The following is a 17,078-nucleotide window of genomic DNA, read 5'->3' as shown; positions in this document are numbered from 1 at the left end:
GAACAGGACGGGAGACACGACAATCACATTAATGCTGGACCTTGAAGGAGTTGGGACCAAGCAAAGACGACATTTTCTGACAAGTGAAGAATATGGCTGGGGAGAAAGGAAGCCCCATATATTAGGTGACCCTGAAATACTAACGGTGCTGTTCACCTGAAAAGAACAGTACGGCTTCTAAGGAGAGATGCCCTTTTGCTGCTAGAAATGCAGACTAAATAATGTAGGTCAGTGGGTGGGTATCGCTAATTCCCGTGGAGCAACTTCAGGAGGAGGGTGAAGTGACACTTTAAAACACTTCAGCAAAGGAAAAAAAAGGAAGAGAAGAAACTCTTCAAAACAGGTGAATGAATCTAAGTGGCGGATGGACAGGGTTTCCTTTCTCTACCGACACATGAGAGAATCCGTAACAAACACAACGCAGGTGGACTAGGTAGCCCCCTGGAATCCCTGGGAGCTCTGACCAAATCCCTCCCATCGGGGATGACAACAGCCACCTCTCTGGGCTCACTGTCATCCCTGGCAGCTGGGCTCTGCAAGGAACTCAAGTAGACAGGCAGGTGCCATGGTCAGTGGTGACAAAGCACCACCCACAGCCCCCTCCGCTGTACGTCTGAAAGCCTCCACAGGGACCCCGGGAAGCCTAGCTCGGTCGGTGGGCCGGTTCCCAAGCTGCTACTGGACCAACACATAAAAAGGCACAAGGACCCTTTTCCAGCCACGGATCCCTGAACCCAGCCTCCCATGTTTATCAGAGGCAGCATTCTTCTCTCAGGGAAAGCGCTTCCAGCAAGAAGAATTCAAGGCCCCCAAGACCTGGAGACCCAGCTGGACTCCCTTCCCCCTCACCACCTTCCAGGCCACAGCGACGTGCCACGCTGGACGACCCTGCAGCCCCGCAGGACCGCCCTGCCACGGTGGCCACAACTGCCAGCATCTGCCCCTCTCTCCTCCACCCACACCACTCCGGGGGGCCTTTTCCTCCTGTCTCGGAAGGGTCTGCTGATCAGCACTGCTCCCACTCCCACTTCCCAGTCAAGGGGAGCCCTGCCTCCGCAGGGGGCGTCCACGGCCCTGATGAAAACCAGACAGAACTCGTGTCTGCCCTAGACACAAGTCCGTGTGAGGACTCGCACGCAGCAGGGAGCAGGCGTGCCCGCTGCGGCCTCCGGTACGGTGGTAAGTCACACACTACCTTGCACGCGCATACGCACACCCCGCCCACAGCCCCCGCTGCCTGAGCTCCCCTTCTGGCCTCGGCCGCACTCTGCCGGGTCTTGTGCCTCTAAGGGCCCTGCCTCCGCTCAGCCCGTCGGTAGTTTCCCGAGGCTCCAGAAGCCGGCCCAAGCCCGCTGCATGGCACATCGGCCCTTGCCCACACTCGCTCTCCATGCCAAGCCCTGTGCAGCACCGTGCCCACCCCTCCGCCTAGTGGGTGCACCTTCCTGAACTCAAGGACACGGCTCGCAAAGGCGCTCCCTCTGCAGGGCAGACCTCACCCTCTCCTGGGCCCTCACCATCCCTCAGGTCAACCAGTCTGGGCACCACCTGTCGTTGCTAACAAAGCAGCTGCAGCTGCCAAAGGGCTCACTTGGACTCCACAGCTCTCCCCAGGCACAGCAAACAGAACTGCTGAAAGGGCGGGAGTCAGGGGCCAGGCTGAAGAGGTTTGGCTGGAGGGCCTGCAGAGGGGACAGAAGTAAACACGGATCCACCCACGAGGGCTTCCAGGCCTCAGCTCCTACCTCTGAAGCCTCCAGCAGGGCCCAGCACGCAGGGTAGCACAGCTCCCCGACGTGTGACCAATAGTGATGGAACACAGGTCGCCTGCTTTCCCTACGTTACAGCTGTGGACGAAAGACTACAAAGATGAGCAAGAGCAAAAATGGAAGGTGAAAGAAAAGGCGGCGTGCAGGAGAAATCAAAGGTAGCAAGTGACTGTGGTGATGGTCGGACAGCCCTGCAAATTTACTAGGAAAACAGAGACTCGCGCATTTACAAACAAGAGGGCTCTACGGTATGTGATCACACCTCAGTGAAACTACCAGAACGATGTGTCTTTGGTTTGTGGGAACTGGACTGAGAACTTCGGTTTTTAGTTAACACTGGTATTGTCCTGGCATTAACTTTCCCCCCACTCTTGCTGAACCTGGGTGAAGCAACAGGCAAATGGAGTAAGAAGTCATTTCACGTACTCACCAGTAAGTGACACGTAAGCCCTCCCTTTGTCCTAACCGCTGGTCGAGTCCTCACCATTTGGAAACAAACCCGGGAAATCCAATAGGGGAAAGTGCTGGATGAAGCCTTGCCAGAGCTCCTGCAAGGTTACCAGCGTCTTATCTCCAAGGTTCTCAAGGCGCACTGAGATCAGAGCTGAACGGCATAGTCACAAAACCAGATGGAAAAAGTCCCACTCCAATTTGAAACTCAGCACTCTGAGGAACCCCTGGACTGGCTCAAACTCACTCCTCGTCAGAAACTCCAGGACAGTAAGCAGAAGAGGACCTGCTTCCTGACGGTCAAGGATATGCTGGGACCGCCTGCCATGAATTCCGAAGTAACAACTCGTGATCCTAGCATCTTCTCGCTTGAAGAAGAGAAAGAAGCCCGTTTGTGTGCTCAGGACTGCCACTGAGGAAGAGCCCCTGTGGATCCAGTCACCTGCTGATGCCACTGCTTGTTTCCAGCCTGGGGCTCTCACGAACGAGGCTGCTGTAACTCTGAGCAGCCCCACATTGGGGCAACTGCCTGTTTCTCTGCTGGGCTACCGACCTGTGGCTGACGGTCCCAGCAGCAAGGTATGAGAGTTTTCAGTGGCATTTCCAGCATTTTAAAAAAAGGGGGCCACTTGAGTGAGTGGGCAGTGGTGTCTCCATGTGGTTTTTACATTTCATTGAGGTATAACTGACATATAACAAACAGCATATGTTGAAAGCGTCTAATTTGTAAAGTTGACACATGTCAACGTATGTAAACCCCACAATCTAAACAATGAACACAATCATCACCCCCAAGTCTCCTGATGCCCTTTGTCATTCCTCCCGCTTTCTTTCTTCCCCTCCCCGCAACCAAAGATCTGCTTTCTATAAGTTAGCGACTAGCACTTTCTAGAGCTTTATATGAATGGACTCATGGTGTACCTAGAGGGGGTCCCGGCCTCACAATCTTTTCGATTTTACAATGGTGTGCAAGTGATACGCATTCAGGAAACCGCACTTTGAATTTTGATCTTTTCCTGGGCTAGCGATATGCGGTACGATACTCTTGTGACTCTGGGCAGCGGCAGTGACATAATTTTGCCCAACTGTAGGCTCGTGTAAGTGCTCTGAGCATGTTTCAGGTAGGCTGGGCTCAGCTGTGACATTCGGTAGGTTAGGTGTATTAAATGCATCTTTTTCCATATATTTTCCACTTACAATGGGTTTATCGGGATGTAACGCCATCACAGGTAGAATATACCTGTCCTTTTGCTTAACTGCTTCTTTCACCCTGTGTATTCTGAGATGCATCCACATTGTTGCGTACAGAGTTACTTTTTTGGGTTGGGTAGTATTCCCAACTCGTACATTTTCCCCGCAATTCCAATATTTGGAGGAAACACAATCGTACCAACAGTCAAAAGGAAATATTCCAACTAGAAAGACCACAGAAGAGTAGTAATACCAGCTAGTAAGCAAAAGCTTCTGAAATAACCTTTCCCAGCCCTCTTGGGGGTAGGCAAACGGCCCAGGAAAAGGGTCAGATGCTCAACAGAAAACTGTCCCTCTATTTTAAGGACACTTGGCAGGACTGTGTCAGCACTTTTCATTCCAGAATCTCAAGGAATTTGATAAATATCAGCTTCATTTCATACAAGAAAACGAATGTTATTTGAACCAACTCAAGAGCTCAGCAGGTACACCTGAAATCCATGTAATTTTACTAACAATTGTCACCCCAAATGAATTTTTTTAAAAAAAAGAGCTCAGCAGGAATCACCCCTGCCTGCCATTTTTCCACTCTTGCCAGGACACACTTTCTACCTCTAAACAAACTTTCAGGTAAAACCAACTACACAAAACCAGCAGGCAGGCCTGATGATATCAAAAGTGGCCAGGGGCGGCCAGATGGCTAAGTTGGTTGGAGATGAGAGCTGTCGACAACAGGGTTGCTGGTTCAATTCCCATAAGGGATGGCGGGCTGCGCCCCCTGCAACAATTGAAAACGGTTGTTGAAAACAACGACAGGACTTGGAGCTGAGCTGTGCCCTCCACAACTAGATTGAAGGACAACGACTTGGAGCTGATGGGCCCTGGAGAAACACACTGTTCCCCAATGAAAAATTTACTTAAAAAATAAAAAAATAAATTGTCCTCTTAAAAAAAAAAGTGGCTGCACATTGAAAAACAGTCTGGCAGCTCCTAAAAGGGTTACGAAGTTACCACACGACTAGCAATTTCACTGAAGACATGCAGCCACAAAGAAAGTTGTATACTCATGTTCAGAGCAGCACCTTTCACCATAGGCAAAAGTGGAAACAACCCAAATGTCCATCATCGGAGGTGTAGATAAACAAAATGTCGTCCGTGGAATATTATGCAGTCATGAAAAGCAATGGAGTAAATATATATTACAACATGGATGAACCTTGAAAACATGCTCCCTGAAAGAAGCCAGACACAAAAGGCCACATATTGTATGATTCCATTTGTAGGAAATGTTCAGAGTATGTAAATCCAGAGATAAAATTAGTGGTTGCCTGGGGTTGGCGGAGGGAGGACTGTCAGGCTAAAGGGTCTAGGGTTTCTTTTTAGGGTGAAGAAAAGGTCTTAAAATTGATTATGGTGGTGTTTGCACAACTCTGAATGTACTAAAAGCCATTGAATTGTATACTTTAAATGGGCGAATTGTATGGTATGTAAATTGTCTCCCAATAAAACTGTGAAACAAAAGCAGCTGCAACAGCACTTGACACTTTACAACCACTAATCCAGTAAGATTCAATCAAAAGGCGTTTAGAATGGGAGGTTTTGGAGTCTCTCTGGTAACCCCATCATACAGTTGGTTCCACCGCCAACTCCTGAGGACAAACAAGGGAAATCGCCCCAAATGCTGTGACCAGCAAATACTGTACGTAGCAAATGCCACCACCTGGCACAGGAGATAATCAATTTTTTTCCCACTTTCCAATTCTATTCAGAATTTCCTGCCCCCAAATTCAGGGCCTCCTCTTGTGACACAAACATCACTCCCCTTCCCCAAATATAAATCAAAAATTAGGCTACAGGTATAGGTGGGTGGCTCATAGGGTTAACTAAAAGTAAGGAAGAACAGGCCCTTTTGATGTCATCAGAACTCAAGTGAGCTCAACTGTAATGTTTACCTCCAGTGGAGAGTATTCATGCTTTTATATTGCATTTTATATTGCATGCTTTTATATTGCTCAGTGTTCAGGTGCAGGAAAATAAATCGATTACTTCAACTGAAAGACGACACGCCGCAATTAATCACAAATATGAGGAACAAAACTAGAACCAGAGCTGACCCATGTTTGCTGTGTTGTATTGGCTACAGTTAAAAAAAGGATTTGCAAAAAACCAACTACTATTCACAACCCTGAGTTGCCACAGATCGTGGTACACTGCTTGACCAAGAGATCTTTATCCTGGACCTTCTGGACACACTGGGCACAAGTTACAGACAGCACTATCTAGCTCATATGAATGAGTCCAGAGATCATGCATGTTTAAAAGTAACAAAAGTAAAACTGCTATGCCCCCATTTTACAGCTGTGGCAACAGAGAGGTCTACAGAGTCAGACTACAGATGTGATCACACACCTCCAGGGGCTCATTCTTCTCTCCAGGCAGACTCTCCCTGTCTCCTCCCTCCCTCCACCACATAAACAAAACTGAAAACTATACACACTTGCACACCTGTTCTCTCTGATGCCCCACCGATCAGACTTCTATTTTTAAGGAATCTGGGGTTAGAATGAGTCAAATGTTTTTTGCTTCTATTAGGGGCTAAAAGAAATACCAAGTGGGTGGTCTACCCACGGGAGTGACTCAACCAACGACTCCCAACTAGAACATAACGCTCATCCCCCAGAACAGGGTCTGAGCTCACTCTGGCTGAGGATGGGGTGGTTCCCCCAGCCCAGGCATGGGCACCTCACGCCTTGACACCTGTGAGAAGGTGGGCCTTGTAGCTCCTCCCTGGCGGAGTAGTCAGGAAAATAAACCTAAGGGATGTACCAGGCACAGGGAGACCTGGGGAATGGAATCTGAGACCCAGAAGGTGATGGAGACACTCCCTGGGACCCTAGCCCAAGACCCCGCCAGCCCCTTTCTCCCACTGGCGGCAGGCATCCAGCTCCAGGAAGTGTACGCCGGATACTTCTCATCCCCCAAACTCAAATTTAAAATACCTACGTCGCTTTCACTAAACATTCACATCATTAAAAACAAAAGTTTCTGATGTGGCAGATCCATTTATGTAAAACCCACTATCCCTGCCCACTGGAGGAACAAACTCAGACCCAACTTTTCCAAGGCAGAGCGGTGGAGTTACGTAACAGGTCGGTTTCAGCAACAGGCAACGCAAGGAGGAAAAACAAAACGCAACCTGCCTCTTGAATAATCTCAAAACCCAAAGCCAGCCAATGTGGGGTTCTCTCGACACCGGAGGCAAAAGTTCCATTTATGCCCCTGGAGCCTGCACCCTCCGCTCTCCAGTCCCTGGGCCCGAGGAAATTTGACCCCGAGGCCCCGCGGCTGCGAGAAGGGGGCGTCGGGAGGACCGCGACCACAGGCGGGCGGTGGGGGGCACGGTTTCCAGCCCGGCAGAGTGGGGACCCGGGCAGACCCTCTGAGCGCCAGGCGGAGGGCAACTTGGGGACAAGTCACCCGTGACCCGGCAGAGAAGCACGCAGGGCAGGTCACCTCGTACACGCTCGGAAGGGAACCCGCGGGGAGCCACCTAAGGCCGGGCTGAGCTAGATCCGGAGCAGGGCTCGGGCTCGGGGGGCTCAAGGCAGGTCCGCGAGACGCGCGCCGGCGGCGTGCGGACCGGGACTCGTTGGTCCGCACCGGGCGGGCCTGACTCGGGGTCCTGAGAGGTTACTCCGCGCGCGACCCGAACGGGAAACACGGGCGGGGGAGACCAGGCTTCGCCGGAGTGAAGGCCCGGGGACAGGTCACTCGGGACCCAGCCGGAGTGGAGAACAAGGGAACAGGTTACCCGGGCCCGGCCGGGGCGGGGGAGCCGGGGCAGGTCCCCGGGCGCCAGGCCCCGCGGGGCTTCCGGCGCCGCCATGTGCCGCTCACCTGAGCGTCGAGCTGTCCGCCCGCAGCGCCAGGTCCCGCGCCGACCGGGCCCCCCGAGCCGCCACCGCCGGGGCCGCCGGGGCCGCCGGGGGGCGTCTGCGTCTGGCTGGGAAGGGTGAAGTCGGTGAACTCGAACTCGGAGCCCTGCGTGTCAGCGCCGAGCAGCTCGGCCTCCTCGGTGTCCAGGAAGGTGAGCGTCTGCGAGCTGGGGCCGTACGCCTCCACACTCATGCTGCCGCCGCTCAGGGCCCGCTGGCCGGCTCCGCGCCGCAATCGAGTCCGCAGCCGCGCTGAGGCCTAGGCCGCAGGCCTCGGGCCGCCGCCGCCGCCGCGCCCGCGCCCCTGAACCGGACCGAAACGCCCGCCGCGGCACGAGCCGGGCCGAGAGCCGCGCGCCGAGCCGCCGCCGCTGCCTCGGAGACCCTCAGCGCCACCGCTCCTCTCAGAGCCGCCCGCCGCTCGCAACCCCCGGCAGGAACCGCCGCCGCTGCCGCCACCTCCGTGCGCGTGCGCGAGCCCGACGCCGGCGCAGGTGCGCGTGCGCGAGCCCGACGTCGGCGCAGGCGCGCGCTCTTCTCCAACCGCGCCCGGACGCCCAGAGTCGAGTGGGCCGACGGGACTCGCGGTGCGCACGCGCGGGGCGGAGGCGGGGCTATCAACTGCTGTCGCGGCGGCAGCCGGAGCACGTAGTCCCGCCCCAACTGCTGTAGAGAGGCGCTCGCGCTACGGGTGGTGCTGCTGCGATGGTCCACGCTTCTGTTGAGCCCTAACTGAATGCCCTACGCAGATGGAGCTGGGGAAGTACACCAACATCTCCTGGAGACGCCCCCTGGTCCTCAGTCTTCCCATCTGTAAAACGGGGGTGTCTGCACACTTAATAGGTGCTCAGTGTGCAGTGGTTTAAATAAACGAGTGGGGACAGCCCTGCTTGGATCCTGTTGCTCGCAGAAATGGTGTTTGCTGCTGCCTCAAACAGTAATATTCAGAGGCAGTGTTATATAGCAAAGCAATTGGGACCACTTGCTCTGGGGTGAAATCCAGACCTGACTACCTACCAGCTGTGTGACCTTGTATAAGTGATTTCACCTCTCTGAGCCTTGAGTTTCATGGGAAAGGGAATTAATAACCATTAAGATGAAGAATAAATGAGCTACCAGTCACCCCCTTAATATTTATAAAGTTTCACGTGCATGGGGTTGGCTTTGTTCATTATAAGGTCTTTTCTACGCGGAGAATAATGCCCCCACACACAGTAGGTGCTCAGTAAAAAGTTGTCCAAATAGAACCCTCCATTTCCCTTTCTGTCCCAAGATTCTGGGGCCCTCTAAATACTTGAAGTCATCTCACAGGGCTCCTGGTTTATTACTGATACTTTATGGTTCCACATTTTCCAGTATTCCTGTCACAACGTGATAAGAGCTTCCTTTTTCCTTCTTCACATCTTTTCTGGCCTCCTGTGCACTGAAATGTGAAGGTATAGAAAATGAATAATTAGATCTCCCCGCCCCAGGAAGACACAGTTTAAGGGCAAATCAGAACAAACCAACAGATGGTTTCAATAAAATTCAAAGCCTATCCAATCATCTCAGGTGCCTCAGGAGGGAGCCCAGCCCCAGAACGCGGTCAGGACCAGCTGACCCCAATGACATGGTAGCCAGGATTCCAGATGCGTTCCTTAGCCCTCCTTTCCCTGTCACCCCAAGACCTTCTCCCTTCCTCTGATAAAGCCCTCTTCATAGCCAGCATTGATCATAATTGTGATTAAATTATTGTCAGTGTGATTATTTGCCTAATGGACACCACTTTTTTGTGGAGGATACAGGCTGTTGAGTGCCCTGCCCAGAATTTTTTTATTGGTTGGCGCACCCCTATGCCAGCTGCTGCAAGTATGACTGCTAAAGGCTCACAGCCACCCCTTGAGGATTGTCCCGGAGCAAACTGTCTCACCAGGGAGGTCATGCCCCCTCTAAAACATACACACCCTAGGAAAGCCCATACCAAGGACTGAATGGTATGCGGCACAAGAGGCTGAATCCCTCGCAACTAAATGGGACCATTCTAATGGTCATCAAGCTCCAGGGTTCCCCCCTCACCCGGATCAGACTGAGGCTTGATTCCAGCTGAGCCCACTTCCTTGCCTGCTCCTTCCTTAACTTGTCCTGCATCCTTCACTCCCTCACACATTTCCCCCAAACTCACACAACCCTGAATCTCCATCTCAGGCTCTGCTTCTAGAACTGATCCAATCCAAGGCAGAAACCAGCTCTCTGAAGGGCAGAAACTGTCAGTCTTGTTTGCTGTTGTATGCCCAAGGCCTGGTGCAATAATGAGCGCACAATAGGTTCTCAATAAATGTTTTAGGGGACAACTCATGAGCCCTTGTCACTGCTTGGGTAGAACAAGGAAGTGTCCTATTACCCATGTTTATAGGTTGAAGGGATGACTAAAAGAATCGTCACAGTTAGTCAAAATCTTTGCTTCTCAGTCATCTCTGGCACATTTCTCCCACCATCCTTCCCAGAGATGGCCACCATGAAAAATACTGACACTGTCACATGCTGGTGAGGGCAGGGACGAACCAGAACTCTTGTCCAGGCTGCTGGACAGACAAACTGGTGTAGCCACTTGGAAAGGCAATTTAACTGTTTCTTTAAAAGTTAACCGTGGACCCACCATGGGAGCCAACTTTTCCCATCCTCTGTATTTACTGGAGAGAAATGAAAGCAGACCTTGTACACAAAGGCTCACAGCAGCTTTATTTGCAATCGTCCCAAACTGAAAACTACTAAAAAGTCCATCATCAGGAGAATGTATGAACACACAAGATACTTCTCATCAATGAAAAGGTGTGAACTACTGACACTCTCAACAACATGGCTGTACCTCAAAGGGGTAATGCTGAGTGAAAGAAGCCAGAAACAAAAAGCTACATACTGCAAGATTCCATTTATAGGCTATTCTAGAAAGTGCAAACTAACGAATGTAAATGTACAGAAAACAGGTCAGAGGTTGCCTGGGGAGGGATAGGAGGTAGGCAGGAGTGAACATTTGGGGTGATTGCTACATTCACTGTCTTGATCAAGGTAATGGTTTCACAGGTGTGGATGTATGTCAAACACATCGAATTGTATACGTTAAATACATGCAGTATTTGGTATGTCAATTATAACTCCATAACTGTTTTAAAACGTAGTGTCTATGATAGTTAGTAGTCTATGAAAAATGTGTGTGTGAGAGAAAACTATAACAAAGGCATTCAAAGCTGGGATTCAGAGATCCTTGTACATGTACGTACACAGCAGCACTAGTAACAATAGCCAAAAGGTAGGAACAACCCAAATGTCCATTGGCTGATGAAGGATAAACAAAATGTGGTCCATCCACTCAGTAGAATGTTACTCAGTCACAAAAAGGAACGAAGCCCTGACACACGCTACAACATGGATGAACCTCCAAAACATTCTGCAGAATGAAAGAAGCCAGACACTAAAAACCTCAGAGTGAATGATTCCATATAAAATATCCAGAATAGGCAAACCCATAGCAACGGAAAGCAGATTAGATGTTAGCCTGGGCTGGGGGGGAGGGGCGGGAGCCGGAGATGGGGGCTTATTGCTTAGTGGATACTGGGTTTCTATTTGGGGCAATGAGAAATTTTGAAAGTAGATGATGGTGATGGTTGCAAAACATTTGGTGAATGTACTTAATGCTCCTGAATTTTATGGTTAAAATGGCAACTTTATTTTATAGATTTTACCAAAATAAAAGTTTTTAAAAAATAAAATTCAATTAAAAAGAAAAATACGTGTATAGCTATATTCCAACCACATAGGATAGACAGTTGCTGAGTTTGGGTTAACCAGAGCAGGTCTGGATTCACATCCTTGCTCTGCCATTGGCTTGCTGTGTGACATCTCTCAAATATCTTGGCCTCTCTGTGCCTCACCTGTGAAATGGGATTCCAGTGGCCCCAACACCCTACAACATGTTATGTGAAGAACTTAGGGCAGTACCTGGCCACCAGCCATCAAACGCTAGCTCTTTGCGAATGCTTAGTCTTCTTTGCTTTGTCTGAATTTTAATAATTCATCATTGAAATTTTAAAAAAAAGACAAAACATTTCAGACCACACAAAGTCCCCTTGGGCCTCCAGCACAGGTGTGTGTTTCTCTCAGCCCAGGTAGATCTCAACCAATCCTAGACCCATCCCACTCAGTGACTTAAGCCAACTTTAATTCACCTGCCAGCCCTAAATTCACAACTATGCCCCACATGCTGACCCAGCCCGTCCTCGAGTTCCATGGCAGCCTCTAAGTCCGGGAAAATAGAATTCTTCTCTCGTACCAAGAGAGGTCCCTCAAGGGTAAGCAGCCGTAGCTGCCACAGGGAAATTCCACAACTTTGGGAAAAGGACATTTAGGATCCTGCAGCTGCTCCCCCAGTCCAGCCACTGGCCTCTTTGAAACCCTTTGTCGGGCTCCAGGCTCCCACAGATGTGGCCCTTGAAACCCCACCCTTGCTGAGAAGTGGCCAGCCCCACTGGACCATAGACTAGACCCCGTCTGAAGCTCCCCCAGGAACAGTGGGTGCTTGTGGGTTTCTGTGGGCCCCCCCGCCCTGCAGCCCCATTCTTGCTTCAAAGGAGGCCCTTGTGGGACATGGATGTGTGGCCAAGGCCCCAGTGATGCTGGTGGGAAAAAAAAATAAGTGTGTGTGTATATATTTTATAGTCTCCTCTGCTCTCTGAATGGTCTCTTTGAACGTGATGATGGGTCACAGAAGGCCTTGGGTGGGGGGACAGCAGGCGGACACTTTGATTCTAATTCAACCACAGGTTGCTTTTTTGGGGGCACACAGGGGTGTCTGGAGAGGTGGGTTTTGGCCTGGCCTCAAAGCTCCAATTCCTACATCAACTCAAAGCTGCTATTGAGGGCAGCAGGGCCATCTAGCATCTCCCAGAGGAAGACGGCCCCTGGAGGCCCCCTTCATTCCCACACCGGGCTGCACGCTGGTGTACATTTTGGGTGGAATTTCACTGTGGCTATTTTAGAAAGTGTTGGGGTGGGAAACTAACTAACACCTCCCGGTGGGCCTGACCCTGTGTCACTGTCCCCAATTCATAGATAGCTGCGTGGCCTCTTCTAGCAGGGTGATAGAAAATAAAGTCATCAGAACTCAATAACTGGTGCAGTTGTGTGAGAAGGTAACAAAAGGCTCAAAAGGAAAATGGACCGTGTCACACCCACTAGAATGGCCGTAATCCAAAATGGAAAATAACAATAACAAATGTCATGGCTGTAGAGAAATCGGACCCCTTGTGCACTGCCAGTGGGAATGTAAAATGATGCAGCTTGGAAAACAGTCTGACAGTTCCTCAAAAAGTTAAATATAGAGTGACCGTGTGACACAGAAATTCCACTTGTGGGTATATATGCCCCCAAAGAATTGAAAGCAGGGATTCAAAGAGATCCTTGCCCATGCATGTTAGCAGCAGCATTATACACAATCACCAAAAGGTGGAAACAGCCCAAATGCCCATCAACAGGTAAATGGATAAACAAAATGTGTCCATCCACACAATAGATTATTACTCAGCCCTAAAAAAGGAATGAAGCACTGACACACGCTACAACATGGATGAACTGTGAAAACATCATGCTGAGTGAAAGAAGCCAGACATGAAAGTCACATGTTATATGATTCCATTGATACGAAGCGTCCAGAACAGGCAAATCCATGGGGACATAAAGTAGACTAGTGTTTGCCAGGGGCTGGGGAGGGGAAGTGGGGAGTGACAGCTCATAGGTCCTTGGGTTGCTTCGACCTTTTGGCCATTGCAAACGACGCTGCTATAAACGTGGGTGTACAGATATCTCTTTGAGACCCTGCTTTCAATTCTTTTGGGGATCTACCCAGAAGTGGAACTGCTGGATCACATGGTAGTTCTATTTACAATATTTTAAGGAACCTCCGTATTGTTTTCCATAGTGGCTGTATGACATTTTACATTCCTACCAGCAGTGCACGAGGGTTCTAATAGCTCCATGTCCTTACCAGCATTTGTTGTTTTGTTTGTTTTTGTATTTTCATAGTAGCCATCCTAACAGGTATGAGGTGATATCTCATTGTGTGTGTGTGTGTGTGTGTGTGTGTGTGTGTGTGTTTAAAAGATTTTATTAGGGAAGGGGAACAGGACTTCTTTTTATTGGAGAACAGTGTATATTTCCGAGTCAATTTGTTGTCCTTTCAATCTTAGTTGCGGAGGGCGCAGCTCTCTGGCCCAGGTGAGAATCGAACTGGCAGCCCGGTTGCCCAGAGCCCACGCTCTAACCAACTGAGCCACCGTCCGCCCTCACTGTGCCTTTGATTTGCAGTTCCCTGATGACTAGTCATGTGGAACATCAAATAAACTTTTAGGATAAGCATAGCCCAAGTAATATTTGGGGTATACTTACCCTAAAAAAACGATTTATTGTTTATTTGAATTCAAATTCAATGAGCTATCCTGTATTTTTATTAATTTGTTTGTTGTTGTTTTTCATTGTGGTAAAGTAAACATAAGATTTCCCACTTTAACCATTTTTAAATGTACAAATTCTTTGGCATCTACTACATTCACACTGTTGTGTTATCGCCATCTCTATCTAGTGCCAGAACTTTCCCATCAGCCCCCCAAACAGAATGGGCATCTGTATTTTATCTGGCGAGCCTAGCCTTGGGGCAAAACTGTCCATGCACGTCCTTGTCCATCTCACGGGAGCATGAACTGTTTCTGATCCCTCTTTCTAATCAGCAGAGGAAAGGATGCAGGGGCCAAACCAATGGCCACATATGACATACATGAGGCCTTAGTGATAAGCTCTGGCCAGGCCTCCCCGTCCACCGAGCAGCTGGCTGGGGCATTTTCTCCTTCAGGCCTGTAGTCGTCCTTGGTCACTCTCCATCTGGTGCGTGCAGGGCTGAGCAGAGAATTAAACAGAGAAGTTAGGGACTCTTCTTTGCCTCCTCTGGGCCTTTGACGGCGGCCTAATCTCCCTGGATGCAATATTATTTCTATTTTACTGCTTGGGCTGGAGATAGGAATAACCTCAGAGATTTCCTAGGGTCTCTCCCCCAGTCTTACATCCCCCAGGCCAGGGACTGAATAGCGGGACGAAGTTTCTCCAACTTCGAGGCATCAGTTCTAACCCCATACTCAGAGATGGATGAGCTGGTCCACTGTGAGCTGGACTTCTTCCAGGACTCCATTCACTACCTGTCCCCACCCCCTCGTGCTCTCAGTCTGCAGGCGGCCATGATGACTCCTTGGTCTGTGGGTATCAGTGTCAGCTCAGCCCGTGTCTGTTAGTCCTTGGCATGTCTGGACACCCAATTCTGCAGTGGACAGTCACTTGGGAAGAGGACTGCAGACTGCTTTGGGGAAGTGCTAGGAGGCTGACATGGTGCAAATTCAGCACAGAGCCCCGGCACCTGACGAGCTCTTCAGTCCGACTTAGGTCTGGGAATCGGCAAAGGAATCGTGACTCTTTACTGGGCCACCCACACTCAGGGTCCTGCTCCTCTGCTCTTGCTTTTTTGCAGATTGTGGGTATTAATTAAATGGCACCCTCAGTGGCGTGGCTGCCCATCCATCTCACCTTGGCTTATAAAGACTTGAAAAAAACACTAACATGGTATCTAAAAGCTCCAGGCCACTTCTCTAGGAGGACCCCAACTCCTCCTAAAAGTGCCTGCCTGAGAAAACTCCGGGGTGCCAAAAGAATGGACTGTTGCAGCCACACCTGAGATGGGCTCTGTCTCCTGGCTTCTGTGGGGTGTGAGGAGATGAACTCCCCTAAAGGCCAGTTAGCAAACCTAGATGCGTTTCACATGGCCCAGTCCCTCCTTCCTGCTTTCTGCAATTTTTCACCTCCCTGACTCTATGGAGTCCGCCACTCACCCCGCTCCCTGTTCCCTCATTCTCTTCTTAAAATGCTCAATCGAAGTTGCATTCACTCTACTCTGTACCCTTTTCCTTATTGTCATAGTCTGTTACCAATAAATATCTATCCTGACCACTTTAGCTAGTGCCCAGCTTTGTTCATCTTTGACAAGATGGAGTTTCTTCCTCCTCGGAAAGCTCAGGTTTACTCTGAAGGCCTTTCAGCTGATTAGTGAGGCCCACTGTGCTTACTTAGGGTCACCTGGTTGTGGATGTCACTACGGCCAACACCTAAATCTCACCATCACACTGTCTTTGCATAATTGAAGGCTCTGGCTCTTGATGGCGAAGGACCCACCCGGCCTCTAGTACTTAGCGCATCACAGCCACAGACATTGATGAGCCCAGCTCTGTGATGGCCTGGAGAGGAGACCACTACCCAGCTCCCTCCTGGTCCTGGCACCTCTCTCTGAACTCCTTGGGAAATGGTGTGTCCTGTGGGCCTTCCCGTGGGACACAGTCCTATGGGCAGTTTCCACATACTCCAGCATGTCTACGGCCCTCTCCTTCTGCCAGGACAGCTCACCCGACCATTTCCACTCTGCTCAGCCTGGGTTAGCACTTTCGCCAGGGTTCTATCCAGCTGCACCATCATCCCCTGGAGTCTTTGCCCAGATGTTAAATCCCATGTCCCGAGAAAGTGACCCCCAAGTCAACGTGTTCCAGCTCACCTGGTCTTACGTTCTGGCCCCTGGATCAAACACCTTCAAAAAGAATTGAAAGCAGGGACTCAAACAGATGATTGCACACAACTGTCCACAGCAGCAGCATTAGCAACAGCTAAAATATTGAAACAATGTGGTGAGTGTCCATTACAGATGAATGGATCAACAAAATGTGGCCCATCCATGCAATGGAATATTATTTAGCCATAAGAAGGAAGGAAACTCTGACACCTGCTACAACCTGGATGAGCCATGAGGACATTATACTCAGTGAAATAAGCCAGACACAGTAGGACAGATGCTATGTGATTCCACTCATGTGAGGTCCCTAAAATCATCAAATTCATGGCGATAGAAAGTAGAATTATGGTTGTCAGGGGCTGGGGAAGGGAAATATGGGAGTTTGTGTTTAATGGGGACAGAGTTTCATTTTGGCAAGATGAAAGAATTCTGGACGTGGATGGTGGGATGGCTGCACAACAACGTGAATGTACTTACCACTGAACTGGACACTGACAATGGTGAAGATAGTAAACTTTATCTTATTTTACCACAATTTTTTTAAAAAAGAGAAAGGATAAAGAGAAAGTTAAGGGACATGATAACCAAATGGGGACTTCATTTGGAACCCGAGTCTAGCATACTGACTGTAAAAAGTCAACTTTTGAGACGGCTGGGAAAGTTAGAATATGGAAAATGTGTTGCAGTTATATATGAAAATCCACGTGGTTTTGGAACTGTGTAAGTTGCGAAGAAATAAAGAAATAACTTGAGGTCTGGGATTGCTTTAAAATATTTCAGCAAATAAAGAAAAAATAAAGAGGAGGACCTTGAAAATACCATATTCAGTGAAAGAAACTATACACAAAAGGCCACATATCACATGATCCCATTTATATGAAATGTCCAGAACAGGCCAATCCATAGAGACAGAAAGCAAATTAGTGGTTGTCAGGGTCTGGGGTAGGAGGTTGGGGAGTGATTGCTAATTGGGATGGGGTCTTCTTTTGAAGGTGATGGAAATGTTCTGGAATTATATAGAGGTGCTGGTTGCACAACATTGTAAATGAACTAAATGCCACTGAATTGTTCACGGCAAAATGGTGAGTTATACATTCTGTGCGT

The 17,078-nt window shown here is 49.6% G+C and overlaps 1 protein-coding gene across 3 annotated transcripts in view; it reads right to left on the bottom strand.

The window, feature by feature from the left end:
- The window catches only part of UPF1 (UPF1 RNA helicase and ATPase), a 33,612-nt gene extending 25,780 nt beyond the window's left edge, over nucleotides 1-7,832 (bottom strand). For 2 of the 3 annotated variants that reach the window (XR_013995071.1, XM_081075876.1), the window contains exon 1: nucleotides 7,308-7,818. Coding sequence is in view for 2 of the 3 variants with exons in the window: in XM_081075876.1 (XP_080932002.1) it covers nucleotides 7,308-7,538 (231 nt within the window). In the remaining variant the exon portion in view is untranslated. Of the gene's footprint in view, nucleotides 1-7,307 lie in introns of all 3 variants that reach the window. The other variant, XM_081075875.1, reaches the window with a different exon arrangement.
- Between the last annotated feature and the right edge of the window lie 9,246 nt (nucleotides 7,833-17,078).

This window comes from Rhinolophus hipposideros (assembly GCF_964194185.1).
Source record: "Rhinolophus hipposideros genome assembly, chromosome: 16".
NCBI lineage: Eukaryota > Metazoa > Chordata > Mammalia > Chiroptera > Rhinolophidae > Rhinolophus > Rhinolophus hipposideros.
Note: the sequence above shows the minus strand (reverse complement) of the source record. Positions and strands in the feature narration are given on the sequence as shown.